Raw genomic sequence first — 23776 nt, 5'->3', positions numbered from 1 at the left:
GTGTTCTATGCCATCTCCCCAAGGTTCCCTATGGAAGGGAGTACTACTGGTTTCTCAGTAGTAACTTGCTTATTAGGGCATTCTATATTGGCTTCCTTCTCCTCCCTGTCACTTCCCACTCTCCTGTTGGTGCTTCCTGGGGTCACTGCCCTCATATTGCATTTGCTTCTGGGGTAACCCAGCTGCAGTGAATTGAATTGTGGCCCCCAGAAAGCTATGTCCATGTCCCAACCCTCAGAACCAGTGAATATGACCAATTTGGAAAAAGAGTCTTTGTAAAAGCAATTAAGTTAAAAATCTCAAGATGAGATCATCCTGGATTACCCAGAGGAGGGTCCCTAAATCCAAAGTTAAATGTCCTTATAAGAGAAAGAAAAGAAGGCCCAGAGTCAGAGAAGGTCATGGGAAGACAGAGGCAGAGACAGGAATGATAAAGCCAGGAGCCAAGGATTGCCTGGGGCCACCAAAACCTGGAAAAAGCAAGGAAGGATTTTGCCCTACATTCTTTGGAGGGAGTGTGTCCCACTGACGCCTTGATTTTGGACTTCTGGCCCCTAGAACTGTGAGCAAATAAATTGTTGTTGTTATAAGCCATCAAATTTTTGGTAATGTTTGTTATGACAGTCACAGGAAACCAAGTTCTGGGGATGGAGAGTTGTGCAACAATGTGAATGTACTTATGCCGCTGAACTGGACACTTGAAAATGGTTAAGATGGTAAATTTCATGTTATGAGTATTTTACTGCCACCGCCATCATCACAAAAAGGAAATAAAGACAAAATAATGGAAGCTAGAGCTGAATAACAAAATTAGATTTAGTCAGTGCTCAAGGGATCCCCTGGATTGGGAGGGAGTCCAGGAGGCTTTCTGTCCTGTGGTATGGGGTGGGGGCTAGGGTCCAGAGGGGTTGGATTTCTTGTCTTCTCTCACATTCCCCAACTGTATCCCTCCGTGGGCTCAAAAGAACAAACCAGAAGGCATCTTCCCATACAAAAACCAACCAACCAACCAACCAAACATTTTTGTTTGTTCCATTTTATCTGGAATATAGAAAGATTTTGCATCCTCTAGACTTTGAAAGCTCTAGCAAAGCTCTTTCTCCCCTGGCTCTATGTGTCCAGGTGTGATGACTGCTATCAGTGAAACCTGGCTGAGTTTGCTAAGCACAGCTTTTACACCAGTGAGAGTTCTTGAATTTTCTTGGTTTGCGATTCCTTTGAGCATCTTTGATACTCCGAGCAATACTTTGATGACAGGTATTAATTTTTTCACCTGAAATATCTGCATTTACACATCTTCTCATGGATCCTCCTACGAGTTTGTGGACCTGGGATTACATGCACCTGTTCTAGAAGCCAAGCACTTCCATCTAGGCATTATTCGTGCTATGTGAGCAGGTCAACGTCAGGGCCAATTTGGCCTTACTCATAGTTGCTCCTAGAAGCTCACAGTCTCATAGAGGAGACACATACAGTGTTAGCTGGGACTTACCCAGGCTTAAGTGATAAGAAAACTAGTCTAGCAAGCTTAAGTTAAAAGTCAATATATGCGGTTCTTTTAATTGGGAATTTCAGGAATGGGGGTTTCAGGCACCTCTGGAGTCAGGCTTCAAGTGTATCATCAGGATTGAGTCTTTCTTCATCCCACAACTCTGCTCTCCAATGGGATCTTAGATTCTCCTGTGGAGCCAAAGTTCTAGGTGTCTGTGATATTAGTATTAGTAATTTGAGGGGAAGAGACGAATTCTTTCTCTTCCAGGGTCCATATCAAACCTCCAAAGGGAGCCCTGCTTGGGTCGCAGATCCACCCTGGCTGTGGGGTCAGCCTGCATCTGGTGCCTCCCCTACGTGTGGGAGGAGTGGAAGCCGTGTCACTGACAGCCCTAAAAAGTGGGGAAAGGAGTTTCTGAGAAGAAACGATCCCGGCCGGAGCATAGGTAACAGATGCCCGCTGCAGACATATCTACAAATAATTGCAGATCAGCATGCTGGATACTCAAAAGGAAACACGGCGAGATCCAGTGGGGACGTAGAAGGGCTTATCACCTCCACCGGCTGTGTTCTAGGTAACGCCAAATAAAGCCTCATAGAAGATATTACACATGATGCATTTTTAAAAATTAAAATAGAAATATATTAATTATATTCAACACTGTTTCTCTATAGCCCCATGGCTATTGTCTTCCTTGTTCACGTTTTTATTCCTAGATCCAAACATAGTCCTTGCACATTTTAGCGACTCAACAAATATTTGTTGAATTGGGAGTTTCAGGAATAGCAGTAAGATAACCTCTTGTTGAGATGAAGGTTTAAAGAAGTCAAAGCACTAAAAGATCATGCTGAAATTTACATCCCGCTTTTTGGGACGCCTTTAGTTACCTCTTCTCCAGACTCGGTTTTGAAATAACATCAGAAGTCAGTTTTATTTTTAATGTTATTTTTTGTCGCAAACATCTGACAGCCTTGATTTTATAAGTTCTCAGGCTTCTTGCCCCATGATCAAATGGAGCATTCTATGAGAACACTACGCAAACTGTAAAATCATGGAAAAATTTAGGCTGCTTGTATGATTTAAAGTTTGGAAACCCAATATTTAACTTATTCTTGTGATATAATGGCAGTCCATAAAGAATCTGGAGTGTTCTTAGTTAGCTTGCTTCTGTTTCCATCCAGCACCTCCTTAGAGAATTGATTTATAGACTTTTTTTTTTCCCACTTTGGTCCAAACAGACCCCAAAACACATAGAATTTAGGCAGACTGCATATTTATTAACTAGCAGCTAATCAGGATCTGGTGAAAAAATTACTAGGGTGAGGAATTTTGATTTATTAATACCTGTCACTTATCCCAAATAGCGTTTGATCTTTGTTTTTTAAGCACCGTCACGTCACACCTTAGGCCAGCTCATTTCACAAAGTGTCTGTGCAGATTTTCTTCCCCAACTGTACTTTCAATGGACCACAGACAGTAAGTTGAATTCCTCATCTTTGGTTTACCTCCCTCATCTCTGGTCTGTACATAGCTCTCTTTTATTTTTATCTGCGTGGGTGTTTATTTGTTGATAATGTAACGAACACCCATGAACTCACTATCCAAGTACAGAAGGAACACACTATACTCTTCCATCTTTCAATGCTCCTGCCCTCACCCCTTTACCACCTCCACGCCCGGGACTCCTCCCACTAGATGTAATACGATACAAATTCAATACAATTCAATACAATTCAAAAAATTTTTTTTCACTCTTGATTTAAAACATATTTTTTTAAATCACACATACGTATAGGCATGTAAACCATATAATGATTAGTTTTAATTGTGATTTTTTTGGAGAAGATATTATGCCCTATATAATCTTGTGGGACATTGTTCCTGTGTAGTTTTCTATACGAAGGGTCATTCGTATTGTTGTGGCTGCTGTGATTCATTCACCTTCACTGCTATGTAGTATTTCAGGAGGCGAATACACCAGCGTTTATTTATCTGGCCTCCTCGACACCAGAGTTTAGGCCTTCACATTTCTTGCTGTGATACAGAGAGCTGCAGTGGAGATTTTCACATGTGGTTCTCTCTCCTGGTGCTCCTGGAGCTATCCTGGGTTTATACCCAGGAAAGGAATGTGGGTTGGTGGTAGGGTGTGGGAACATTCAACGTTGCAAGACAATGCCAGCCTGCTTTCCAAAGCAGTCCTAGCAACTTATGCTCTCACCAGGGATGTGTTAAGACATCCTATTGATCTGGTCTCTTCAGAACTTGGTATCACCAGATGTCTTAATTTTTGCCCATTGAACGGATATAAATTGGTATCTCGTTAGGGTCACCATTTGCATTTCCTAGATTATTTATGAGGGATTCAATACATGGGACAGGAAAAATCATTATCCATATGAAAAGTAAATCGGATTCCTATCTCACATCAGACATGCAAATCAACTCCAGATGGACTAAGGATTCGAATGTCAAAAGCAAAACTTAAAAAATTTTAGAAGAAAACATGGGAAAATATCTTTAGGTCTTGAGGGTAGGGGAGGAGTTCCTAAACATTGGACACAAAAAAGCTCACTATAAAATGGAAATGTGATGCATGGGACTATAATGAAATTAAAAACCTGTATTCATCAAAAGACACGTTAAAGAAGATGGAAAGATGAACTACAAACGGAGAGAAGGTGTGTCACATACAACAAAGAATCTGTATCAAAAATATTTTAAGAATTCCTACAAATCAGTAAGGAAAGGACAACAACTCAATAGAAAATAGGCAAAAGAGGGAACATATAAAGCTGATACTCATATGGCAAACTCAATTTCCTTAATTTTGAAAAGCATCTCTTGACTAAAAACAGGAGAGTTTAAAAGCTACTATGGTCTTCTTCCAGGCTAAGAAAAAAAACCCAAACATCTAGAAAAACACAATGCAAACTTAAACGTTCCTCTAATATTCCAGGAAAAGCAACTAAAACTAAAGGAAAGAAGAATATTTACTAATGTATTTTAAGTTGACTCTGATTTTGTTATTCCTGTTGCCTTACACATTGTTGGCACTCAACAATGGTTAATTGATTGATGCACTGTGCCTGATTCTCTGTAAGCCTAACTTTGATTTCTTCCAGACTTGGAACAGATGGGCACGTACTTTTAAGACATTAATAAACATTATAAAACATGATCTTCTTTCTCTGAACTCTGTGCCCTGTTCGCTATAAGAATAAAGTATCCACTTGAAGGAAGAAATCAGGTTTAATCTAAAAGGCATGGTATAGCTATGCAGAGCCCAGACCCTGTGGTTGAAAACAAAATGCTTAGTCGGCATTGCTAGGGAGAATCAGAGCACAAAAGAGGATGAGAATGCCCTCGGGGCCCCCTGCACAGATGGACCTTGAAATCAAACAAATACGCTTTTATAAAACAGGCACTACATTGTACGGTACCCTCACAGAGCAATAGTTTAATAAAGGTGACATTTCAGAAATGTACTTCTTTTGTATCAGATTGTTAACACGTGAGCTCATAGTATTTTATTTACAATTTTTTTTTACGAGAACAGCTCAGAATGTTAACATTTCTGGAGATTGGTCAGTAGGGGAGTAACTAAAGGAAATTGATTGATGTGCTAATATTGCCTTGTATTTTCTGCAGAGGCTATACCCTAATTAGTATAATCTTTGTGTTGGCTGGTTGGTTGGAAATTACATACTAAAAGACACAATTTTATATTTTCATTGACCCAGCAATTTATGAATTTATTCTATGAGTAAGTCTGAGTTTATTCTAAGGAAACAATCATGAATGAGCCTAAATATACAGTTACTAAAATATTCATCAAAGTATCGTCTACAAAAGGGAAAAAGTGAAAAACAATCTAAATGAGAAAAGTTGGGGATTGATTTAATTGTAATCTATGCACATAGCCATTACAATGATGAGAAACATCAAAGACTTGGAAACTGATCTTACGGTTACAGGTTATTAAGCAGTATGTAAGGCATAATCTATTTAAAGCATATACAGCAATGTGTGCCTAAAGAAAACAGACTAGAGAAATATACACCAAGCAGGAGAAGAGAAAAGGCAGTACAAATGAATAGAGGGCCACAGGACAGCCACAGAGCACAGACAGGTTAGCAGAGATAGAAAGATAAGGAGTAAAAACACAAACACAGAAACAAACAAAAAAACTTAGGAAAATATTGGTTTGAAGGAATTAAAAAAATATATGCTTGAATCAACTCTCAAAATAAGAAAACCAGTGAAGATTGTTTCTAGTTGCTGCTCTAACAGGTTACCACAAACTTAACAGCTTAAGACCACAGAAATTTATTTTCTTACAGGTTTGTGTGTTAGAAGTCCAATAAGTGTTTTCAGTGAGTCAAAGTCAAGGTGATGGCAGAGCTGTGTTCCTTTGTGGAGTCTCTGGGGGAGAGTCTCTTTCCTTGCCTTTTTAAGCCCCTCGAGACCACCCATATTCCTTGGCTTGTTGTCCCTTCCTCCATCTTCAAAGTCAGCAATGTTGTATCTCTGACCATTCATCCTGTGTCACATTTCCCTTTGGCCACAGCTAGGAAGGCTTCTCTGCTTTTAAGGACTTGAGTGATCCAGAGTTATCTCCCCATCTCGAGGTCCTCCATCTTCATCACATGTTGGTTATTCTGCCACCTGATCACGGGGATTTGGACCTGGACATCTTTGAGGGGCTGTTATTCTGCCAACTGCAGGACCTTGCAAGTATTATGCTTCTAGGATTTGTCCATATTGTTGTGTGTGTGTCAGTAGTTTGTTCTTTCTATTCTGAGCAGTGTTCTGTTGTATGAACACACATCACAGTTGTGCATCTATTCTGTTGATGGCTATTTGGGTTATTACCAGTGTTTGGCTACAATGAATAAAAATGCATTTTTAGATTGTTTTTTATTTCTCTTGGGTAAAGATGTAAGAGAATTGCTAGATTGCAGGGTATTCCCATGTGTGACTTTTCACATGTTAATTGGTCATTCATAGATCTTCTTTTGTCAGGTGTCTGTTCAAGTGTTTTGCCCATGTTTTGCTTTTACTAGGCTGCTTGCCTTTTTAATATTAGTTTGTAGATGTTTTTTCTATATTCTAAAAACAAATCCTTTGTCAGATATATGTATTGCAATATTTTCTTTCAGTCTGTGGTTTGTCTTTTTCTTTTTGTAATGGTCTCTCTGATGAACAACCGGTTTAGATTTTGATGAAGTCTGATTTCTCAAAAGAAGGTCAAGGAGAGACCTGCAGGGAGGTCAGAGTTTAATTTCACAGCGGAGGATTTCACAGGATTCTGAGGGGAAATGGTGAGGTGGTTAGGTGGATATGCAGGACAAGTTGTAAGAAGAGAGTGGTTCATGTTGTGAATACAGAAGAGATGCCATGAAGATTAAAGGCCTAGTGTTAAAAATGTAAGATGTTGCCCTGTTTCAAAATCCTAAGCTGCCTCAATTCTTTTTCAGGAAGAAGACCTGTGTGACCAAGTGAACTTCTGGAACCAGAAATGTGTGTAAATCCCAGTGTGAGGCTGTGTGGTTAATTTAGCTTCAAGGCTGGTGAAATACAAGGCTCCCCACACCTCCTCGGTAAGGGACAAGGTCATACTTGAACAGTGAGGTCACTTACCATCTTTGTCTGTATGGCCATGTATCTGGGACCATAGGAGCCCCTGAAATGGAAAATGGAACAAGTCAAAAAACTCAGTGGACTAACCTTTGCCTTTTGTCTCGTTCTACAGTAGGAAAAACACAGCAGTAGACTCATGTAAGCAGTAAGAGATAGGTAGGAACATGTTAACTGAAGCATTGTTTGTGACAGAGAAAGACTGGAAACAATCCAAATGTCCATCAACTGGAGAGTGGGTTAATACACCCCTCTGTAGTCACTCAATGGAATTCAATTTGGCAGATTCAGTGAATAAACTAGATCTGTGTGTTATCAACATATGTAAAGACAAGGTTGAGTGAAAACAAGGCATGTTGCAGCATGAAAGTAGTTATGTAAATTTTAATGCCACATAAGGCATTACTATACATTTTTTATGTAAACATATAAATATAGTTTCAGTACAAAACATGGACTAGGAGGGTACTTACCAATTTCCTGGTAGCAGTTGTCTCTGGGGAGGGAGGGGGCTAGGGCTGGGAAGGACAACCAAGGGGATATCAACCTTGCATGTATTGTTCTATTTCTCTTATTAAAAGTATTTGAAGCATATGAAAGGTGGTCAATTTAGTTACCTTTTGGGAAAATGTAAATTAAAGCCACAGGAAGAAGGAGAAGGAGGGGGCGGAGGAGGCAGTGGGGGAGGGAGGGTACCAGACACAGTCACCAGAATGGCTAAAATTAACAAGTTTAATAAAATCATATGTTGACACAAATATGGAGCAACTGGAATTCTTATACGTTGCTGGGAGTGTAGATTCATTCAACCACTGTTGATTTGAAAACCGTTTGGCAGTATCTTTGAAAGCTAAGCTTATACCTATTATCCTGTAATTCCGAAATGCCGCTCCTAGGTATAAACCCAAGAGAAGTGTGTGCCCCAAAAGAAATACACAAGGGTGTTCATAGTGTCTTTGTTCATATTAGCCAATGACTAGAGATAATCAAACCAATTTGGTTATCCTACTTCTAGATTCATATCCTGGAGAGTCTTTACCATGTACACCAGGGGACAGGCCCAAGAATACTCATTGCAGAGCCATTTACAGTAGCAACAGCAGCAAAATAACAATGCAGGGGTCCACCAGCAGGAGGATGGCTTAATACTGCAGCAATATAGATGAATCTCGAAGACATTATGTTAAGCAAAATAAGCTAGATATAAAAGAACACATACAGTGTGATTTTGTTTAAGGAGATTTCCAATTGGCAAAACTACTTCCTGGTGACAGAATTCAGAATAGGGGTTACCATAAGGGTTACTAATGGGGCGTTACTGACTAGAAAGTGGCATAGGGACCTTTCTGGGGTGATGACAAAATACTGCATCTTGGTCTGATTGGTAATCACACTGGTGTATACATAGGTAAAAATTGATCAAACTCAAGATTTGTGTACTTTGCTGTATGCCAGTTTTGTCTTAAAAAATATCCAAGGCAAAAATAACAATGTTAACATGTGTTAATTCTCAGTGTGGATACAGAGTACTATTACCTAATGCTCTATATTTTTCTGTATATTAAAATTTATAATTAGGGAAGAGAGAGAGCAGTAGTCCTCCATAGCCAAAGTGACGCCCATCCTGGAGGGGCCCTTTGCCCAGCCATCTCCCGGACATCTTGAGTTGCCTTACAAAGGGGTACAGATGACAACAACCAGCCAACCACTGCTGGTAGAGACAAGGTTATCTTCATTGTCACTCGCTCAGGAAATTAACATGGCTGCTGAAAAGTGGGGCTGTCTGGTAGGCTCTTCTGAAGATCAGCTTGGCTGATTCTTAGCTGACAGGGACTCTGAGTCACTCTGCATGAGCTGGGTAGGGTGTCCAAGACCCTGCAACGCAGCCCTAGATGAGAAGGCATTTGGAAAGCAGCTCCCTGGCCTCAGCTCCCAGATGGGTTGCTGCTCCGTTACCCCAGGGCATCACCCTTGGGTGCCATGCAAGTCAAAGAGCATGAGGAAGGAAAGGAGAGAAAAAAAGAATGTAAAATGGAGGTGGGAAAAATAAGAAAAAGAGAGACAAGATGAAAGATGCATATGCCTTGCCTTGTCGCTTCAAAGTCCTGGGTGATCTGTCCCCTTACTAGGAGCCTCTTCCTCCTGTCATAGGCTCAGTGCATCACCTTACAGGTGGAGGAAGGGAGGGTGTGGTGAAGCCCAAAGTGGCTCTAAAACCAGACAGACCTGCCTTTCCATCATTACCAGACGGACAACCTCATCTCTGGTGCCTCAGTTTCCTCACCTGTACTGAAACTAGCTGTAATCCCATCCCTCGGGATGGCTGTCTGGGGTGGAAATGGTGCATGCCAGAACCTGAGCCAGGAGGCTCTTGATAACCCGGTAAGAAGCCTCTCTTTCCTTCGAGGTCAGTTTTGTGGAAGAGAACTTTCTGCGATGGTGGCCCGTTGGGCGCTTAGTATGTGTCTGGTGAGGCTGAGGGCCGTGGGGTTTTCACTGTCTTCTATTCCAGTTCTACATTTACCTAGCCTCCTGTGCGGCTAGTGGCCGCCCCTGGAGCAGCTCAAGGAGAGTGACTCCTGGCCGTGACTGGTCCCCGCCAGGCGGCTGGGCAGGGTGGCCCAGTAGTGAGGACACTGAAAGGCGCTGGGTATGCGCTGCAAATACGCAGTAGTTTCTTTCCCTGACAAAAACTCGTCCTGAATAAAGTCGGGCTGTAGTGAAAGCCCAGGACAGGGTCAAACTCCGGGCTCTGGGATGGGAGCATTAAGGCTTGTAACCGTGTGAACTCCACGACTTCTGTCCCTATCGTCTTCTACCCTCTCCACTCCGTTTGCCCACAATCCCTAAGTCCCCTGGGGAAATGGGGTGGGGACGCGGGAGCCTCCCTCTGCGTGTGTGACACCCGTCTGGGCCTCCTAGGGCTACTTTATTCTTGGCAGGATTTCCCTAGGGGCTCAGCACGTCCATTTCACAGATGAGGAAACTAAGGCTGGAGGAGGTAAAGGGAACGCGGCAGGAAGCGGGGGTGCTGCAGCCCAATCGTAAACTCTCTGGGGCTCTGGTGGCGACAGAGACACTTCAGGGAGTCGGGTTGTCAGGGCGCGCGGGCCAAGTGGCGAGTAAATATTTGGGGCTGTAACCCGGGCTCCAGCAACTCCCCGTCGCTGCGGTTTCGCGGCGGGCGCATGGCGAGGGCGGTGCCTGGGGGACAGGGACTACCCCCGCGCGGCGGATGGGACACACCCGCCGGCCCCGCCCCGGCCCGCCTCCGCCCGCGGCTATAAGACGGCGGAGCTGGAGGGTGGCGGCGGCGGGAGAAAGAGCGGGCGAGCGCACGGTGCAGAAGGCGACGCGGCAGGAGCGCAGCCAGGCGAGCGAGACCCGCAGGGCGGGAGTGCGGGCAGGAGAGCGGGCCAGGCGCAGCTCGGGCCTCGGCGCCAGCGGCTGCACCGTCCCCGGGCTCAGCTCCCCGACGGACCCTCCGCGGCGCGCGCGGGGCCGAGCCCGCCCATGAAGCCGCCCGCCGCGCAGAGCAGCCCCGCGGCCGCCGCGGCGGCAGGTGAGTGCGGGACCCTTAAAGCCCTGGCCCTTCAGAGAGCGGGGCCCCGGGGCGTCCCTCTCCCCGCCCGTCCCCAACCTCACCCGCGGGACCCTGCCCGTGGCGGCTTCGGCCGTCCTCCCCGCGCCGGGCTGGGGACACTTAACGGGCGTATCCTGACCCAGGCTTCCCACCGCCACCGGTTCGCACGCGCCCCCGGGGGATGAGCGTGGGGACGAGTACCCGACAGCGCGTGGGAAAGAGTTCCGCTGCGTGGATCAGCTGGGTGACCTTTGGTCGGCACCTTCACACGGCGGAGGCTCAGTTTCCGTGTCTCTGAAATGGGCAGACTAATAGAACGGCTTCAGGGGCTGGTTGAGAGGATGCAAAGATAAGCAACGGGCAGCGACCGCGTGGCTGTCACTCGGCGCGCGCGCCGTGAATGTTAGCTATCCTCGGGAATGGGGGCGCTCCCCCGCCCCGGGCCCAGCACCTGAGCCCGCCATCGCTGTCCCCAGCCCCGGCCTTGGACTCGGCGGCCGCCGGGGACCTGACGGATGCGTTGTGCGAGTTTGACGCGGTGCTGGCCGACTTCGCGTCGCCCTTCCACGAGCGCCACTTCCACTACGAGGAGCACCTGGAGCGCATGAAGCGGCGGAGCAGCGCCAGCGTGAGCGACAGCAGCGGCTTCAGCGACTCGGAGAGTAAGTGTGGCCCCAACGGGGAATGTGCCAGAGCCCGGGGAACGCCCAGTAAGAGCACTGGGGGCCCGGGTCTCCGTTTGCTGATCCGTAAACCGAGGGGTGGGGCCCCGCGAAGTGAGCCCAAGGCACCGCGCTGTCCTAGGACGCCCGCAGCGGGGGCAAGACCCCCGGTGCTGTCCCTCGGAGGCTCTTGGAGGGCCAGCTGGTCTACGTGCCACCTGCTGGTGTTCAGAGGCAGGAAGGTTTAAGCAGCTTGCCCTGACCCAGCCATACGGGACTCCTGGGACCCAAGTCCGGCATTTCCACAGTTACCTCTCCTCCCTTCCCCTGCCCTTCTCTCTCTGCAGTCATTTTTTCAGAGTGTGTGGGGCAAATGCCGCAGGAATGGGGGTGGAGGGAGACATGGGAGGGCACAGTACTGAAAAATTTGTGACACCAGGAAAGGTTTCATAAGCTGCTGTTCTTGGGATTTTTGAAATAACTTCTTGCATTTTCTTCTGGCTCTGAGCTCCCAGACTTGCTGCTGCGCTCATGGCAGTTTCGAAAGAATCTGGCACCGCAGAGTTGAAGTGTTTTAGAAAGTGCCCCTCTTCCTTCAGGCGGATCCACCCCGGGGACTGCTGGCTTCCACCCCCCCACCCCACCCCCACCCCGCTGTGGCTGGAGAGGGAGCCAGAGAGCAAGTTGCCTCCTGGCAACTTTTCTCATAAGGAGACTACCCCAGGGTCTCTTTGTCTTAAACGACCTTGCAAGGAGTGAGACAGTTTTTATTAGGGAATCAAATGGTCTGTGAGGATTATAGATATCTGTTTAGGTGTCAAACAGCAAATCTGGTGACTTTTCAATGTTATGTCATTGTTGGTTTTCAAATTCTGGATGGCTTATTATTTTTCAAAGTGAATTTAGACTTTCTGAGTTATTTTTGAGGCTTCATTCCCCAGATGGTTTACCAGCATGAATGTCACTCCCTTTGCTGCCCTTGACTCTGGACGTGAAAGAAATGACACAGTGACCTTTCCTTGTGATTCTCTTCTTTTGAAATCTGAAGCTCTTCCTTGTTCCAGGGCAAAGATACAGTCCCAGACCTCAACATGAGCTGTCCTCCTGGAAGTGAATGAAGGCCCTCGTCACCCTGTCCAGGGCTTGAGTCAGAAACCTGAGGTCCCTCTTGACTTTCCTTGGCAGTCCTGCCCAAGGGTTAGATTTAATTGCAGCTTTTGAGGTGAACAGGAATGGAATAGTGTGCTGTTAATTTTCTGTTTTGTACTTTTGGACTTTATGTGTAATGACTGGACCGCTTATTTTCAATTTCAAAGGGAAATCGAAAAACTTTTGAAATTTGTCTCAGTATCTGTGGCCAAACTTAAATATGTCTCTTTCTGCTGGGGCATGGAGCGAGTTATTCATCAAGTACCAGTTCTCTTCCCCACAGGAAAGCAAGCCAGGACAGCCCGTCCAGGGCCATGCTATTGCAAAGAACAACTCCTTTCTAAACCACAGCCGCATTTGGCTGGAATATGGTCTGAGCTGGCCCATCCTGGGTGATTGCAGCTCCCTCGGGGTAGGATCTCAGATTTGAGATCTGTTTTCAGGGGCCTCAACGAGAAGGCACTCAGAAACACATTTTTAATGATTTGGGGGGAGATATTTGGAATAGAAACTATAGTTTCTCTTGGGGGTGTGTGTGTGTGTGTATTTTGCTTTCTGCTTTTGTTGTTCACTGTTACTCTGACCCTTCGTTTGGTGGCTGGAGGAGTAATGGGGATGGTATAAAGAAGGCTCAGATGACATTAGTCTTCCTTATAAATGTGTAGTTTGTCCCCCATAAGACTGGTTAGAAATAGTGTTGGCAGAAGCAGTGTGCATCCAAATAGTAATTTCTTAAGGAAGCATAGCGTGCGTCTCTCAACAGCCACCAGGAACTGAGCACAGACATTTATTAGACGGATTTATCTGCTCAGTGCTTTTTTGAGGAAGAGAATGTTTGAGAGAGATAGACCCTACTGAGCTTTAGGGCACCAAAAGGGAGACCTCCTGGCATAGTGATAATAAGAGCAGCTCACTTTAACCAAGCCCTTACTAGGGTAATTGTTATTTACTAGCTCTTACTAGTAGCGATCTCTTTGCTGTGCTTTCAGTGTGTTATCTCCTAGGACCTCTACCACAGTCCTCTAAGATAGGCATTATTATCTCCATTTTTCTGATAAGAGAACAACTTCACGGGACCTCTCAAAGACCTTGCTCTTGTCACCATGGATGGTTAGCTGGAATGGGAACCAGGTCCTCAGGAATAGACTTGAAGTCCCATTGGACCTGAATCACGTGCCTGTTTATCGATAGCGGTTGTGTCTGAGGGTGTCTCTTCAAGGCCAGGTCAGCGGGGCCCAGGCTGAGTTCTATCGGGGCCCTGGGCCATAGGTGGGCCTTTATCTCTCTAACTGTGAAATTGAAAGGATGCTATTGAGTGGTGCTGGTAGAAACATCCATAAGCTGATGATTAGGAAGAAAAGATTTGCTGTTTCATGCTTTCAAGAAAACATTAAAATGCATACACCAGGCTCTATTACATGGATCGGATACATTTGAGCCCGTGTCTTGCGTGCAAGTGTCACGTAGGAGGTATGATCCTCGCTCTGCCTTCCACCTACCGCTCTATCGCTCAGGAAATGTAGCCACCTTACAAGATGGCTCAAAGCAGCAATTCTGGTTTTTTGAAGAACCCTTCTTTGGGGGCGCCTGGGTGGCTCAGTCTGTTAAGCTTCAGACTCGATTTTAGCTCAGGTCACGATCTCAGGGTCGTGAGATTGAGCTCTGTGCCGAGCATGGAGCCTGCTTAAGATTCTCTCTCTCCCTCTCCCTCTGCCCCTACCCCTTCTTCTCAAACCCCCCCAAAACAAAAAAACAAAAAAAACCCTTCCTTTTCTAACTAAAATAAAAATATTTAGCTTGCTTGCATCCAGAGAAGAAATATAGACATTCCTTCCATCCAAAGAAGAAAATTACTTAGGTAGGAGAGAAGAACATACATTTAATAAAGAAATACTCCCTGTTCCCACTTACAGGGGGGGTCCTCCAGAGACGTGAAGAGGACCAAAATGAAAATTGCAAGATAACACCACGTCATGGGTGGCATTCAAATGCGGGTTGATCAAAACAGGCTTGTTCCTTTCCCGTAGACTTGGGTCCAACAGGTAATCTCAGACACTTTGGTGGGAGCCGTTTTAATGTCAGCAGTAAAAGGGCAGTGTAATTAGGAGCTAGGGCAGCGTTGTTCAAGCTTGATCCTTAGAGGTGCTCCAGGGGTTGTAAACTTCTTTGGTTTGAACTTATTTTAAGATAATATACTGTTTTTCAGTATTTTCAAAACTGTAAATGCACACCGGGATTCCTCAAATATATGTAATGAAATTTTAACTCGTAATTACTAAGTTTTAACCAATGTGTTATAATATTAACCTGAACTTGTAAAAGGTGGTAGGAACTTCTATCTTTGCTGTGTTGGGGTTTCACACACCTTTTTCCTTTGAAGAGAGGGAAGTGTTTGCTACTTAACAGGAAGTTCCTGTGAATGCGAGGGATATTGTGGTATTGTAGAGCCGTTTTAGGGAATGAGGAACTGGCTCCTTTAGCGTGTGCAAGACCAGAACATTTGTATCCCCTTGCCTAGAGTCTTCCAGCTTGCACACCTGCTGGACGCCGGGGGCCAGCCCGACAGGCAGCGTACTGGCCGATCTGGCACAGGAGCTACAGAGACTGGAATCCGGACTTGTTCAAGCCAGGAGAGACTAGAAGTTAGGAGCCCTCAGGGTGCCCTGGCACGCTGGTAGGGGTTCCAGGTGGGGGACGGGGCTCACTCTGTCGGAGATCTGGAGAGGTGTCCAGAGGGGCCCAGTGTGCCAGAAGGGAAGCCAGGGCGATACTGTTGAAAGGAGATTCACCCCCCTCAGGCCCCCCCACCGTTCCCTGTTGCAAAAGGGAAACAGGTCCAAAGCTTTCTTTTTCCCAGTTAATTACTATAGTTTGCTTGTCTTCAACGTGTGGGACTGTTCTATATTTACAGGAGCTCCGGGCAACGTTTAGCGTCTGTGGCTTTCCTTCCCTCTGGAGTAGCACATGGCGGGGCTAACCCTAAATTACCTTTCTCCCCACCCCCAAGCTCCAAAAGCACAACTACCTTTTAAACAAGCTTCTGGTTTTACAGCTGAGTTTCTCCAGCTCTGTTGGCGAGCACTGAAGTTGGACATTTGTATATTGAATGTGCTGACATTTCTTCAGCTGGTGTCTTAGAAAACTTGGTCCCCGAGCTCGAGGTTCCTGGCTGTAGCTCACCAAGGTGACTTGCCAAGGACATTTCTAATGGGGCTTTGAGATGCTTGTGAGATGGGGCTTTATAGATGCTGTGGAGCCCTGAAAGATCTCGTCTCATCACCTGCCAACGTTCCCCAGATCATTACCGTGTGTGTCCCTGGAACCCTTGTTGGAGGGGGGCCGTCGTACATTAGCACACTATCAGCCAGCAACACGTTGCTGTCATTTTATCAGACTAACTGGCTGTTGTTTTGCAAGGGATAGAGTTCCAGAGGAGTGGAAAGAGCAGGAAGTCAGGCTTTCCTTACCTTTTCATCTACCACAATGCCTTCCATGAGACCTTCTTCATGGAGGGTGCTTAATAAAAGTCCATGGAGTGAATTTTTTTTGGATAAAAGGAAGCAAGGTCTAGAGCCTGGGCTCCTTCTATGCTGGTGGTTTGTTTCAGGGAGGTTTATTCTCGGGTGCCTCTGAAGATAAGCTTCTCTTAAGAATTTTGCTGCTCTCTGAAGAGGAAGAGAAAGCCCGGTCCCAGAATCTTGATGGTTACTATTCTCTGTGGTGACCTCTCCTCTCCTGGACATGTCATCCTCCATTTCACCAGGAATTTAGAATAAAATCATGAAAACCATAGGAATCATCCATGGAGCACCTAGTGAGTATTCCCCTTTTGCTGAAGAGGAAACGGAGGCTCAGAGATGAAGTGATTTGCACAGGGTCGCACAGCTGTCATGGCCTCCCATCCCACACGTCTCTACCATGGCAGCTTCTGCTGGACTTCCTTGGTAGCTTTGGGCTTCTTGAAGTTGCTTTTTTCGTGAATGACGTGTGTACGGTATTGCCACAGGGTGGAACTAAACTGCGGGCAGGTTTGACTCAAGGATGCTGGGGGTTCATTTCCTGTTGATGGTTGAATATTTTGGAGGCTGGAGTCAGGTCTGGCTCAGATTAAAACTCATGGAGAGAGAAAGGAATCAAGGTGTGGCAATCTGCCGGTGTGCGAGCCTGTGTGTGTGTGGTTGGGGAGTTGTAAGGGGAGAGGGGAAGTGGGGAAGTGAGCTCATGCTATGTTGACATGTCTGCATGTGTGTGTGTGTGTGTGTTTATATATAGATATTGTGTGTTTATATATAGATATTGTACCTAGTATTTTTTTCTCTCCCTCCCTCATTGGGGGAGTAGCATGAGTTCATTAGCAGTAAGAGGAACTTCTGGTTATTTTAAGTTTGGTTTGCAACTGAATTTATTAGGCAAGCAACAGCCGGTTTGTCTATATATTTTCTAAGTTTGAGGAAAATACTTGGATCAAAAAGGCATTTTCACACCAGGCTTTAAAGGCCAAGAGGTCCACTGTGGCAGTGTCCTGGTGCTATGACTCATTCTCTACAGAGTCTCAAAACCACCTGAATGACCCAGAGTTTTTCCTGAATCTTCTTTGGATTCTTTTTTTTCCTACCATTTTGCAATGGCGTTTTCCATGTCTAGATCATTCCTTCCCCCAAAACTCAATGACATTGGTCTACTTGCCTGTGAGGAAAAACAAATTGCGTGTGCATGTCCCCGGTCCCAGCCCCCCCCCCCCGAAGGATGAGTATATGTGGCTGGAAAATTGTTGAGGACTTGGAGCAGAAGAGAGATGAAGTCCAAAGTCAGGGCAGGCGCTGGTGGTGCAGGGCGGGGTGGGGTGAGGTGTGGTGACAAAACTGGCTCTCAAGGACCAGCTGCTTTTGGAAGATAGAGACCAGAGGTGTGGCCACCTCAGTCTGGGCCAGCAAGTCTCTGGGCTCGCTACTCTGGGCCAGGGATGGGGGCGATGCTCTCGGGGTTCTTCAGAACCACAGATCATGTGCCAAGTGCCTCATATTCCTTCCTTCTGCCTCAGGGGTCTGGGCCCGAGGCCAGCCTCCCTGGGGCCCTCTGTGGTTTTCCTGCCCCTAAGTCTTACCTCATCTTTTCCCTACAAGTTTCTCAGGTTCTATTTGTGGCGATTCTCCTACTTATTGCGGGGTGACAAACAGTAATGCTCTGCGGTAGGTCTGCAACAGACGTGACCACTTTCTTGTACGTAAGGGAAAGGCTTTCCCTTGAGAAAATCCAGACTGCTCTAGAGGTGGGCTCAGCGGACAAAGCAGGCAGAAAGGCTTCCCCAGCTGAGTTCCACAGAGTGCAAGTGTCCTGAGAAATATGAATGGGCTGCCACGAAAAATGTGTCCCATAGTTAAACTTGAGAAATAAGGCTAAGCTGGTTTATCGTAAGACTTCTCAGGGACATTAAAGTGGGAAGACACAGTGGTAATCTCCAGGGGTGCTCAGTGTTTCTCAAACATAGCTGATCACACGGTGCTTCCTTCCAAAGGACCAGTGTTCTGAGGAATATATTTTTGGGGAAATATAAGTACGAGGTTTGGTATTTTGGATCTCAGTAGGTGTTCATCCTCAAAGCCCTGAAGAGTGACTGTGGTGCTTTTAGGTGACCTGGGCTGGACCTCTGAAGGGAGAAAAGATCGGGCGGGTTGGGCGTGTTTGGAAGAGTGGACAAGATGAGTGCATAGGTCAGGAAGACAAGATGGCGCTGGGGCCACCTGGTCAGTGGAGGGTGGGAGGGTGTCGCGCCTGAGAACTTGTAGCAGCCTTTGTAGGGACAAAGCTGAATTTTTTTGGGATGAGAACCTCTGCTTTGGAAAACCCTTTTTATCCTGAGTATATCTTCTGTAACTCACTCATGCTCACTTTAAGTGATGGGGACCAAAGAAAGATGTTTTTGCCTCCTCCTGAGTTGGAGATCATTGGATTAAAGTGAGTGAATCCCAAAGAAGAGTAGAGTCCTGGCCAGGCCCTCTTGATTCAGCTGCCCCCTCTCACCTGAAGAGCCTTCCCAGAGCTCATCTCTGCTACAACCATGGCTGGTTTTGTGTTTTGTTTTAACCAGGAAGGCTGTGACTTTGTGACCTCACAGGCCACATCCTGCTTCTGCTGGCTGCTCTGCCTTTGAGCCCTTTGAGTGGGTGCAGCTCGGCCACCAGCTCCCTTTTGCTGTCACAGCCACGCGACTGGGCTGGCTGTGGGTTGGTTTCCTCTTTCTTGGCAGGGGCTAGAGAAGTAGACTCTCAGAACTTAAGAGCTGGAAGGGACTTTAAGGATTCCGTAGCCTTCCCATTTTCCTGGTGGCTAAGCTGAAGCTCAGGGGTGTCTTGCTCAAGGCCGCTGGAAGACAGAGCCGGTAGCTGAGCTGGTTCCCTTGACTCCCAGCGCAGCCCTGCCTCGGGGACCTCGCTCGCTCTTGCTCTGGTCTTTGGGGGTATGACAATAGAGGGAGCCACAAAATCACTCCAAGTGTCTATAACCGACAACCTCTAGAAGAAATATTTGTCTCTGACCCTCTAGCTTATCCTTAGAGGGTAAGTTCTCAGGAAAACCATGACAAAGATCTCTTGAGCAGGCAGGGAGGATTATTATTATTATTTTTTAAACATTTCTTCAAAAGATTTATTTATTTATTTTAGAAAGAGAGGAAAAGAGAGAGGGAGGGAGGAGGAAGGGGCAGAGGAAGAGGGAGAGAGAGAATCTCAAGCAGACTCCCTGCTTTGTGTGGAGCCTGACATGAGGCTCGATCTTACAACCCTGAGATCCTGACCTGAGCTGAAATCAAGAGTCAGACGCTTAACTGACTGAGCCACCCAGGCGCTCCCAGGAGGGAGGATCATTAGTTAATGAGATCTAACCTTAGATTCGTATTTTAGGGAATTCAGAGGGCAGAAGGGACATTTTTTAGGAAACATGATTCTTTAGGTCTAAAATCTCCAACCCCCCCACCCGCCCCCCCTCATCAGCCAATCATTGGCTTGGTTGTCGGTTAGACACCTGGTCAGTGGACTCCTGTGTGTTGCGAAGAAGGCTGGGCTGGTCATAATAATCCTATCCCACTCTCCATTTCGTAGGGAAGCAAGGTCCTTGGTGTGCATGACATATCCACACACACACAGGCACACTCCCCTGCCTCAAATCATTTCGGGGGCATAAATATAAAATCTGGAAATCTACCTGTTTTCCTTAAAGCCTTGCTCCCTTGGGAGGGGAGCTGTTGGTTATCAATAGACTGTGGCCTGAAACCACCTCGAATGAGTTACGTTTTCTTTCCTGAAAGGTGCAGATTCGCTCTATAGGAACAGCTTCAGCTTCAGTGATGAAAAACTGAATTCTCCAACAGACTCGGCTCCGGCTCTGCTCTCCCCCACCGGCACTCCTCGGAAAGGTAGGCCTTAGCGGCGGTGTGAGCCTTTTGGCTTCCTTACTGCCTCTTCTCCCGTCGGTCTCTCCTCTCCTCCCCCTTATCCCTGACTGATCTTCTGCAAATGTGTGAAACAAATAGAACTAACATCCTCGAATGGGACGGTGTGAAGTGCAATTTGTTCTTTCTCAGGATTCTGATCAGTGTGAAAATGAATCAGATAAAAGGGGGCGGGAACAAGAAACCAAATCGCAGGGAGAGAGAAAACCTGTCTTCTCGAGACTCTGCTTTCTCTCATGTGGTGTCATCAAGCCTGCCAAATGACATTGCTCTCTCCCATACTGATTGGTTCTAGAATTGAAAACTCAGCAGCAATTAGGCTTTGCAGAAAGTGGGATTCTTTTCATTTGCATTAACTAGTTGACCAATGCTTTCAGATTACCAATTGAACAATTAAAGGGGGTCATCCTCATGCAACAAGCGATGATCTAACATGATTTAAAATAGCAGCCCCAGCCTGGCTCTACTGTGATATTAATAGACCTAAAAAAGTTTTTAAAGATGCATGAGCAGTTTCTCATTTTTTGGAGCCTGTCAAGTGTCTCCAGCTAGAGAGCTAAGTGTTCTGTTATATTGGACAAGTGCCCTTTTGAAAACAAAAGGAGTTTTTTTCCTCAAGAAACATTATACTTGCTGAAAATAGTTGCAGAATGCAATAAAAATGGAACACAGTTAAAAAAGAAATATGAAGATTCTATTACATTTCTTACTCTTGGCATTAAGGAGGAATTTCCCTCTTTTTCTAAAGAGTGATTTTTAAATTCTCCTCTCAACGGAGCAGTGTTAGTACCAGCCCCTGGGGACTCTGCCATTGTCCAGCTCCCTGTGGGTAAAACGGAGCTATTGAATTCAGAGAGACAGAACAGTCTAGGAAGTGGCTTCAAACGTGCTCAGATTTGCTACCTGATCCTCCAGAGATAGGAATTAAAGAGGGAGAAAAAGCTCTAGTGGCAAATTGACTTTAAAAGCTAAGAACAACGAGCTATTTGTAACCAGCAAGGGTTAATTAATAAAAATATCCAGGAATGCGTTTCGGAGAAGGCATGAATGTTGAGCTCTACAGGAAAGCGTGTATATCTCAGGATACAGGGGGGACAAAAGCAAGATAAGCACCTGTTGCCTTGTGCTGCCACCTCGATGGGATGGGGCTGTCCCCGAAGCCTCACGTTGCCTTCCCTGTACCATTTTGACAAAGCGCGGCGGCTCTTCGTTCATTTCATACTGGAGGGACTCTGAGGGCTGCCGTGTTGCCCTGGGGCAGTAGCACAAACTAGAACGGGTCAGCGGTGAGGTGGAGAGGGAGTATTGACTCCAGGTGTCCTCTCTGTACAGTGTCATGCTTACTGAATATTTTTTGACAGATAACTCAAATCCTACGTAATCAAAAAATTAAAACTTTATCTTCCCCCCCCCCTCACCCAGCTCCTCACTCCCCCTGCCCTTTTAAGGCAGTAAAGGGAGAGTCTCCTCCAGGTTGTTGGGGTGGGGGTGGCATGAGGGCTGATGAACTGAAAAAACAAGAAGTAGACAAAATCTTCGGCGAATCTTCAGAATCAGTGTCTGAGTTGACTGTAAGTCAACACCGGGCAGACACTGAGGGACGGTATGGGACCCTTGACAATACTGTCTCTGTAGATGCAGAGATGCAGAATGGGGTCACATAATCCTGGGAACCGAGGGCCTCATGAGCTGTCGTTGATATAGAAACTGAAGGTTGACTCTTGTTTTTCAGCCAAACTAGGAGACACGAAAGAGCTAGAAGACTTTATTGCTGATCTTGACAGAACATTAGCAAGTGAGTACATGCCTGGTATTAAAAAAAAAAAAAATCAAACAGAAAACCAAACAACACTGCTGATAAAGTACCATGATATTTACCAGCTTGCCTGGGGGCAGGAAGTTACATCATCAGGCTCCTTTAGGTTCCAAAACAACCCTAGTGGCTCAGGAAGAAATTCTGAGGATAAACTTGTGTTCACATAGGTCGTGTGCCTTTCCAAACGGTGAGAACAGACCACCAGCAAACACGGACATTTTGTTTGAGAAATGCAGAGTAGTCGTGAGAACGAGATCAGAGCTTGACCAAAATGGTGGCCTGGCAGGCTTTTCAGGGGAGAAATGAGCCAACCACCCCCAAGAGCAACGTGCTAACAAGCCAGACTGTTCCTTCCTGTGGGCCAGGGAAGTCTTCCCAGGTTAGATCCAGCGGTTTGGGGAGGTCTGATTTCTAGAGGGTTGGGTCCCAAAAGAAAGAATTGGCCCGGGGAGACCCCATAACCAATGGCCCATGTCTTAGTGAAAGACCTGGGTTAAGTACACACCACCTTGTTTTCCGTTTGGCAGTTACACTAATGGTACCCCTTTTGTGTGACAGAAAATGTGGGGAACTGAAGATATCAGACCATAACTACGATGTCGGTGGCGGGGAGGTGGTGTCCAGAAGCTGGGGCCCTGAGAATCAGTCCACCCACTCTGTTTCAAAAGGAAAGGATTGCAAGAGCCAGAAGGGGCAGCTAGAGCTTCCGGGATAAAAGTTTCAGCAACTCGATTCCTGGCAGGCCGTATTCAATCACAGAGCAGAAGAATTTTGTCCTAGCCTCTTAATTTTTCAATGAAAGAGTTGATTTTCCATGAGAAATATTTTATGTTCTATTCTGTTAAACGGCCAAGTCAAACTGAAAAATTAGATCCAAAGCCGGTTATTTAAAAATGACTCTGTTCCTCACACTGAAACCTAAATACCAAGTGGAAAGTCCTCGTGTATTTTCTATTTATTGGAGAATTTTATGGCCCATTCTCTTCCATGCTGTACCATCCCACATCAGAAGACCAAGGCCTGTTTTGACAGAGATTATGGTAATTACAGCGCAATTTGTATGAGAGCCATGGAACAAGCCTGCCTACTTCATGGAAATTGTAGCTGGCGGCCCACTTGGGCCAGTTAATCAGACATACATTACGTGGGAAGCCTGCCATTAAGTTTGGTGCTTTTGATGCCTGTCTGTGATGGTGTGATCTGGTTAAGCATAGGAATTGGAAACTTTTGTGAGTGGATAACCTTATTTATCTCCTCTTTACAGGCATGTGAAACAAGGAGAAGTTCTGGGTCCTTTTATCATAAGGGAGAAGCTTTGGAAAGCTCCAAGGACCTGGTAAAATCAGCTACAGAATTTGCTGCCAGAGAGGCAGAGACAAGCGCTCACCTACCAGCAGGCCATTCTCAGGCTTGTCCTAAAACCAGCCTTTGCGATCATCTCTGGGCAATTTAGACAGTAAAACTGACTTGGTTTACCAGCTTGCAGCGTATTAGAACAGACGATCCATGCTAATATTCTATTTTCTCTCAAAACATAGCTTTCCTGTAATTTAAAGTGCTTTTATGAAAATATTTGTAATTAATTATATATAGCTGGAAACAGTAATATGCTTTTCCCAGTATAATATATTTTTGTATGCAAATAAAATTTGAACTGGAGTCTGTATTTTGTAAACTTCTTTTTTTTTTCTTTATTTCTTTCAGTATATTCCCATGCAAATAATACTCTGGTGGGAATAACACACCTCTTGATGTCTAACAAGGGCCTTAGGCGCTGCCAGGTTGCTCTAGACAACAGGCTGGTGAGCTTAAGTGTCACTCCGAAGCTCTTTCTGTACTCCAGAGGGAAATGCTGGCATATGACGCATGGGAAATTTTAATTTGGGGATTGTGGGGTTTTTTTATTGAGGTATAGTTGACAAACAATACGATATTAATTCCAGGTGTACCACATCGTGATTTGACAGTTGTATGCCTTGCCAGACGCTCA

General features: G+C 45.8%; 1 protein-coding gene across 1 annotated transcript; it reads left to right on the top strand.

Annotated features, from left to right (window-relative positions):
• The first annotated feature begins 10421 nt into the window (after positions 1–10421).
• Positions 10422–23445, top strand: RGCC (regulator of cell cycle). Its single transcript, XM_034665243.1, has 5 exons — positions 10422–10691; positions 11189–11374; positions 19827–19934; positions 21703–21765; positions 23051–23445. Exons 1-5 carry the CDS (start codon positions 10643–10645, stop codon positions 23056–23058), a joined length of 414 nt encoding a protein of 137 aa, XP_034521134.1. The 5' UTR covers positions 10422–10642; the 3' UTR covers positions 23059–23445.
• The last annotated feature ends 331 nt before the right edge of the window (positions 23446–23776 follow it).

Source organism: Ailuropoda melanoleuca, chromosome 7 (genome assembly GCF_002007445.2).
Source record: "Ailuropoda melanoleuca isolate Jingjing chromosome 7, ASM200744v2, whole genome shotgun sequence".
NCBI lineage: Eukaryota > Metazoa > Chordata > Mammalia > Carnivora > Ursidae > Ailuropoda > Ailuropoda melanoleuca.
The sequence above is the reverse complement of the archived record's forward strand: the minus strand, read 5'-3'. Positions and strand labels throughout refer to the sequence as shown.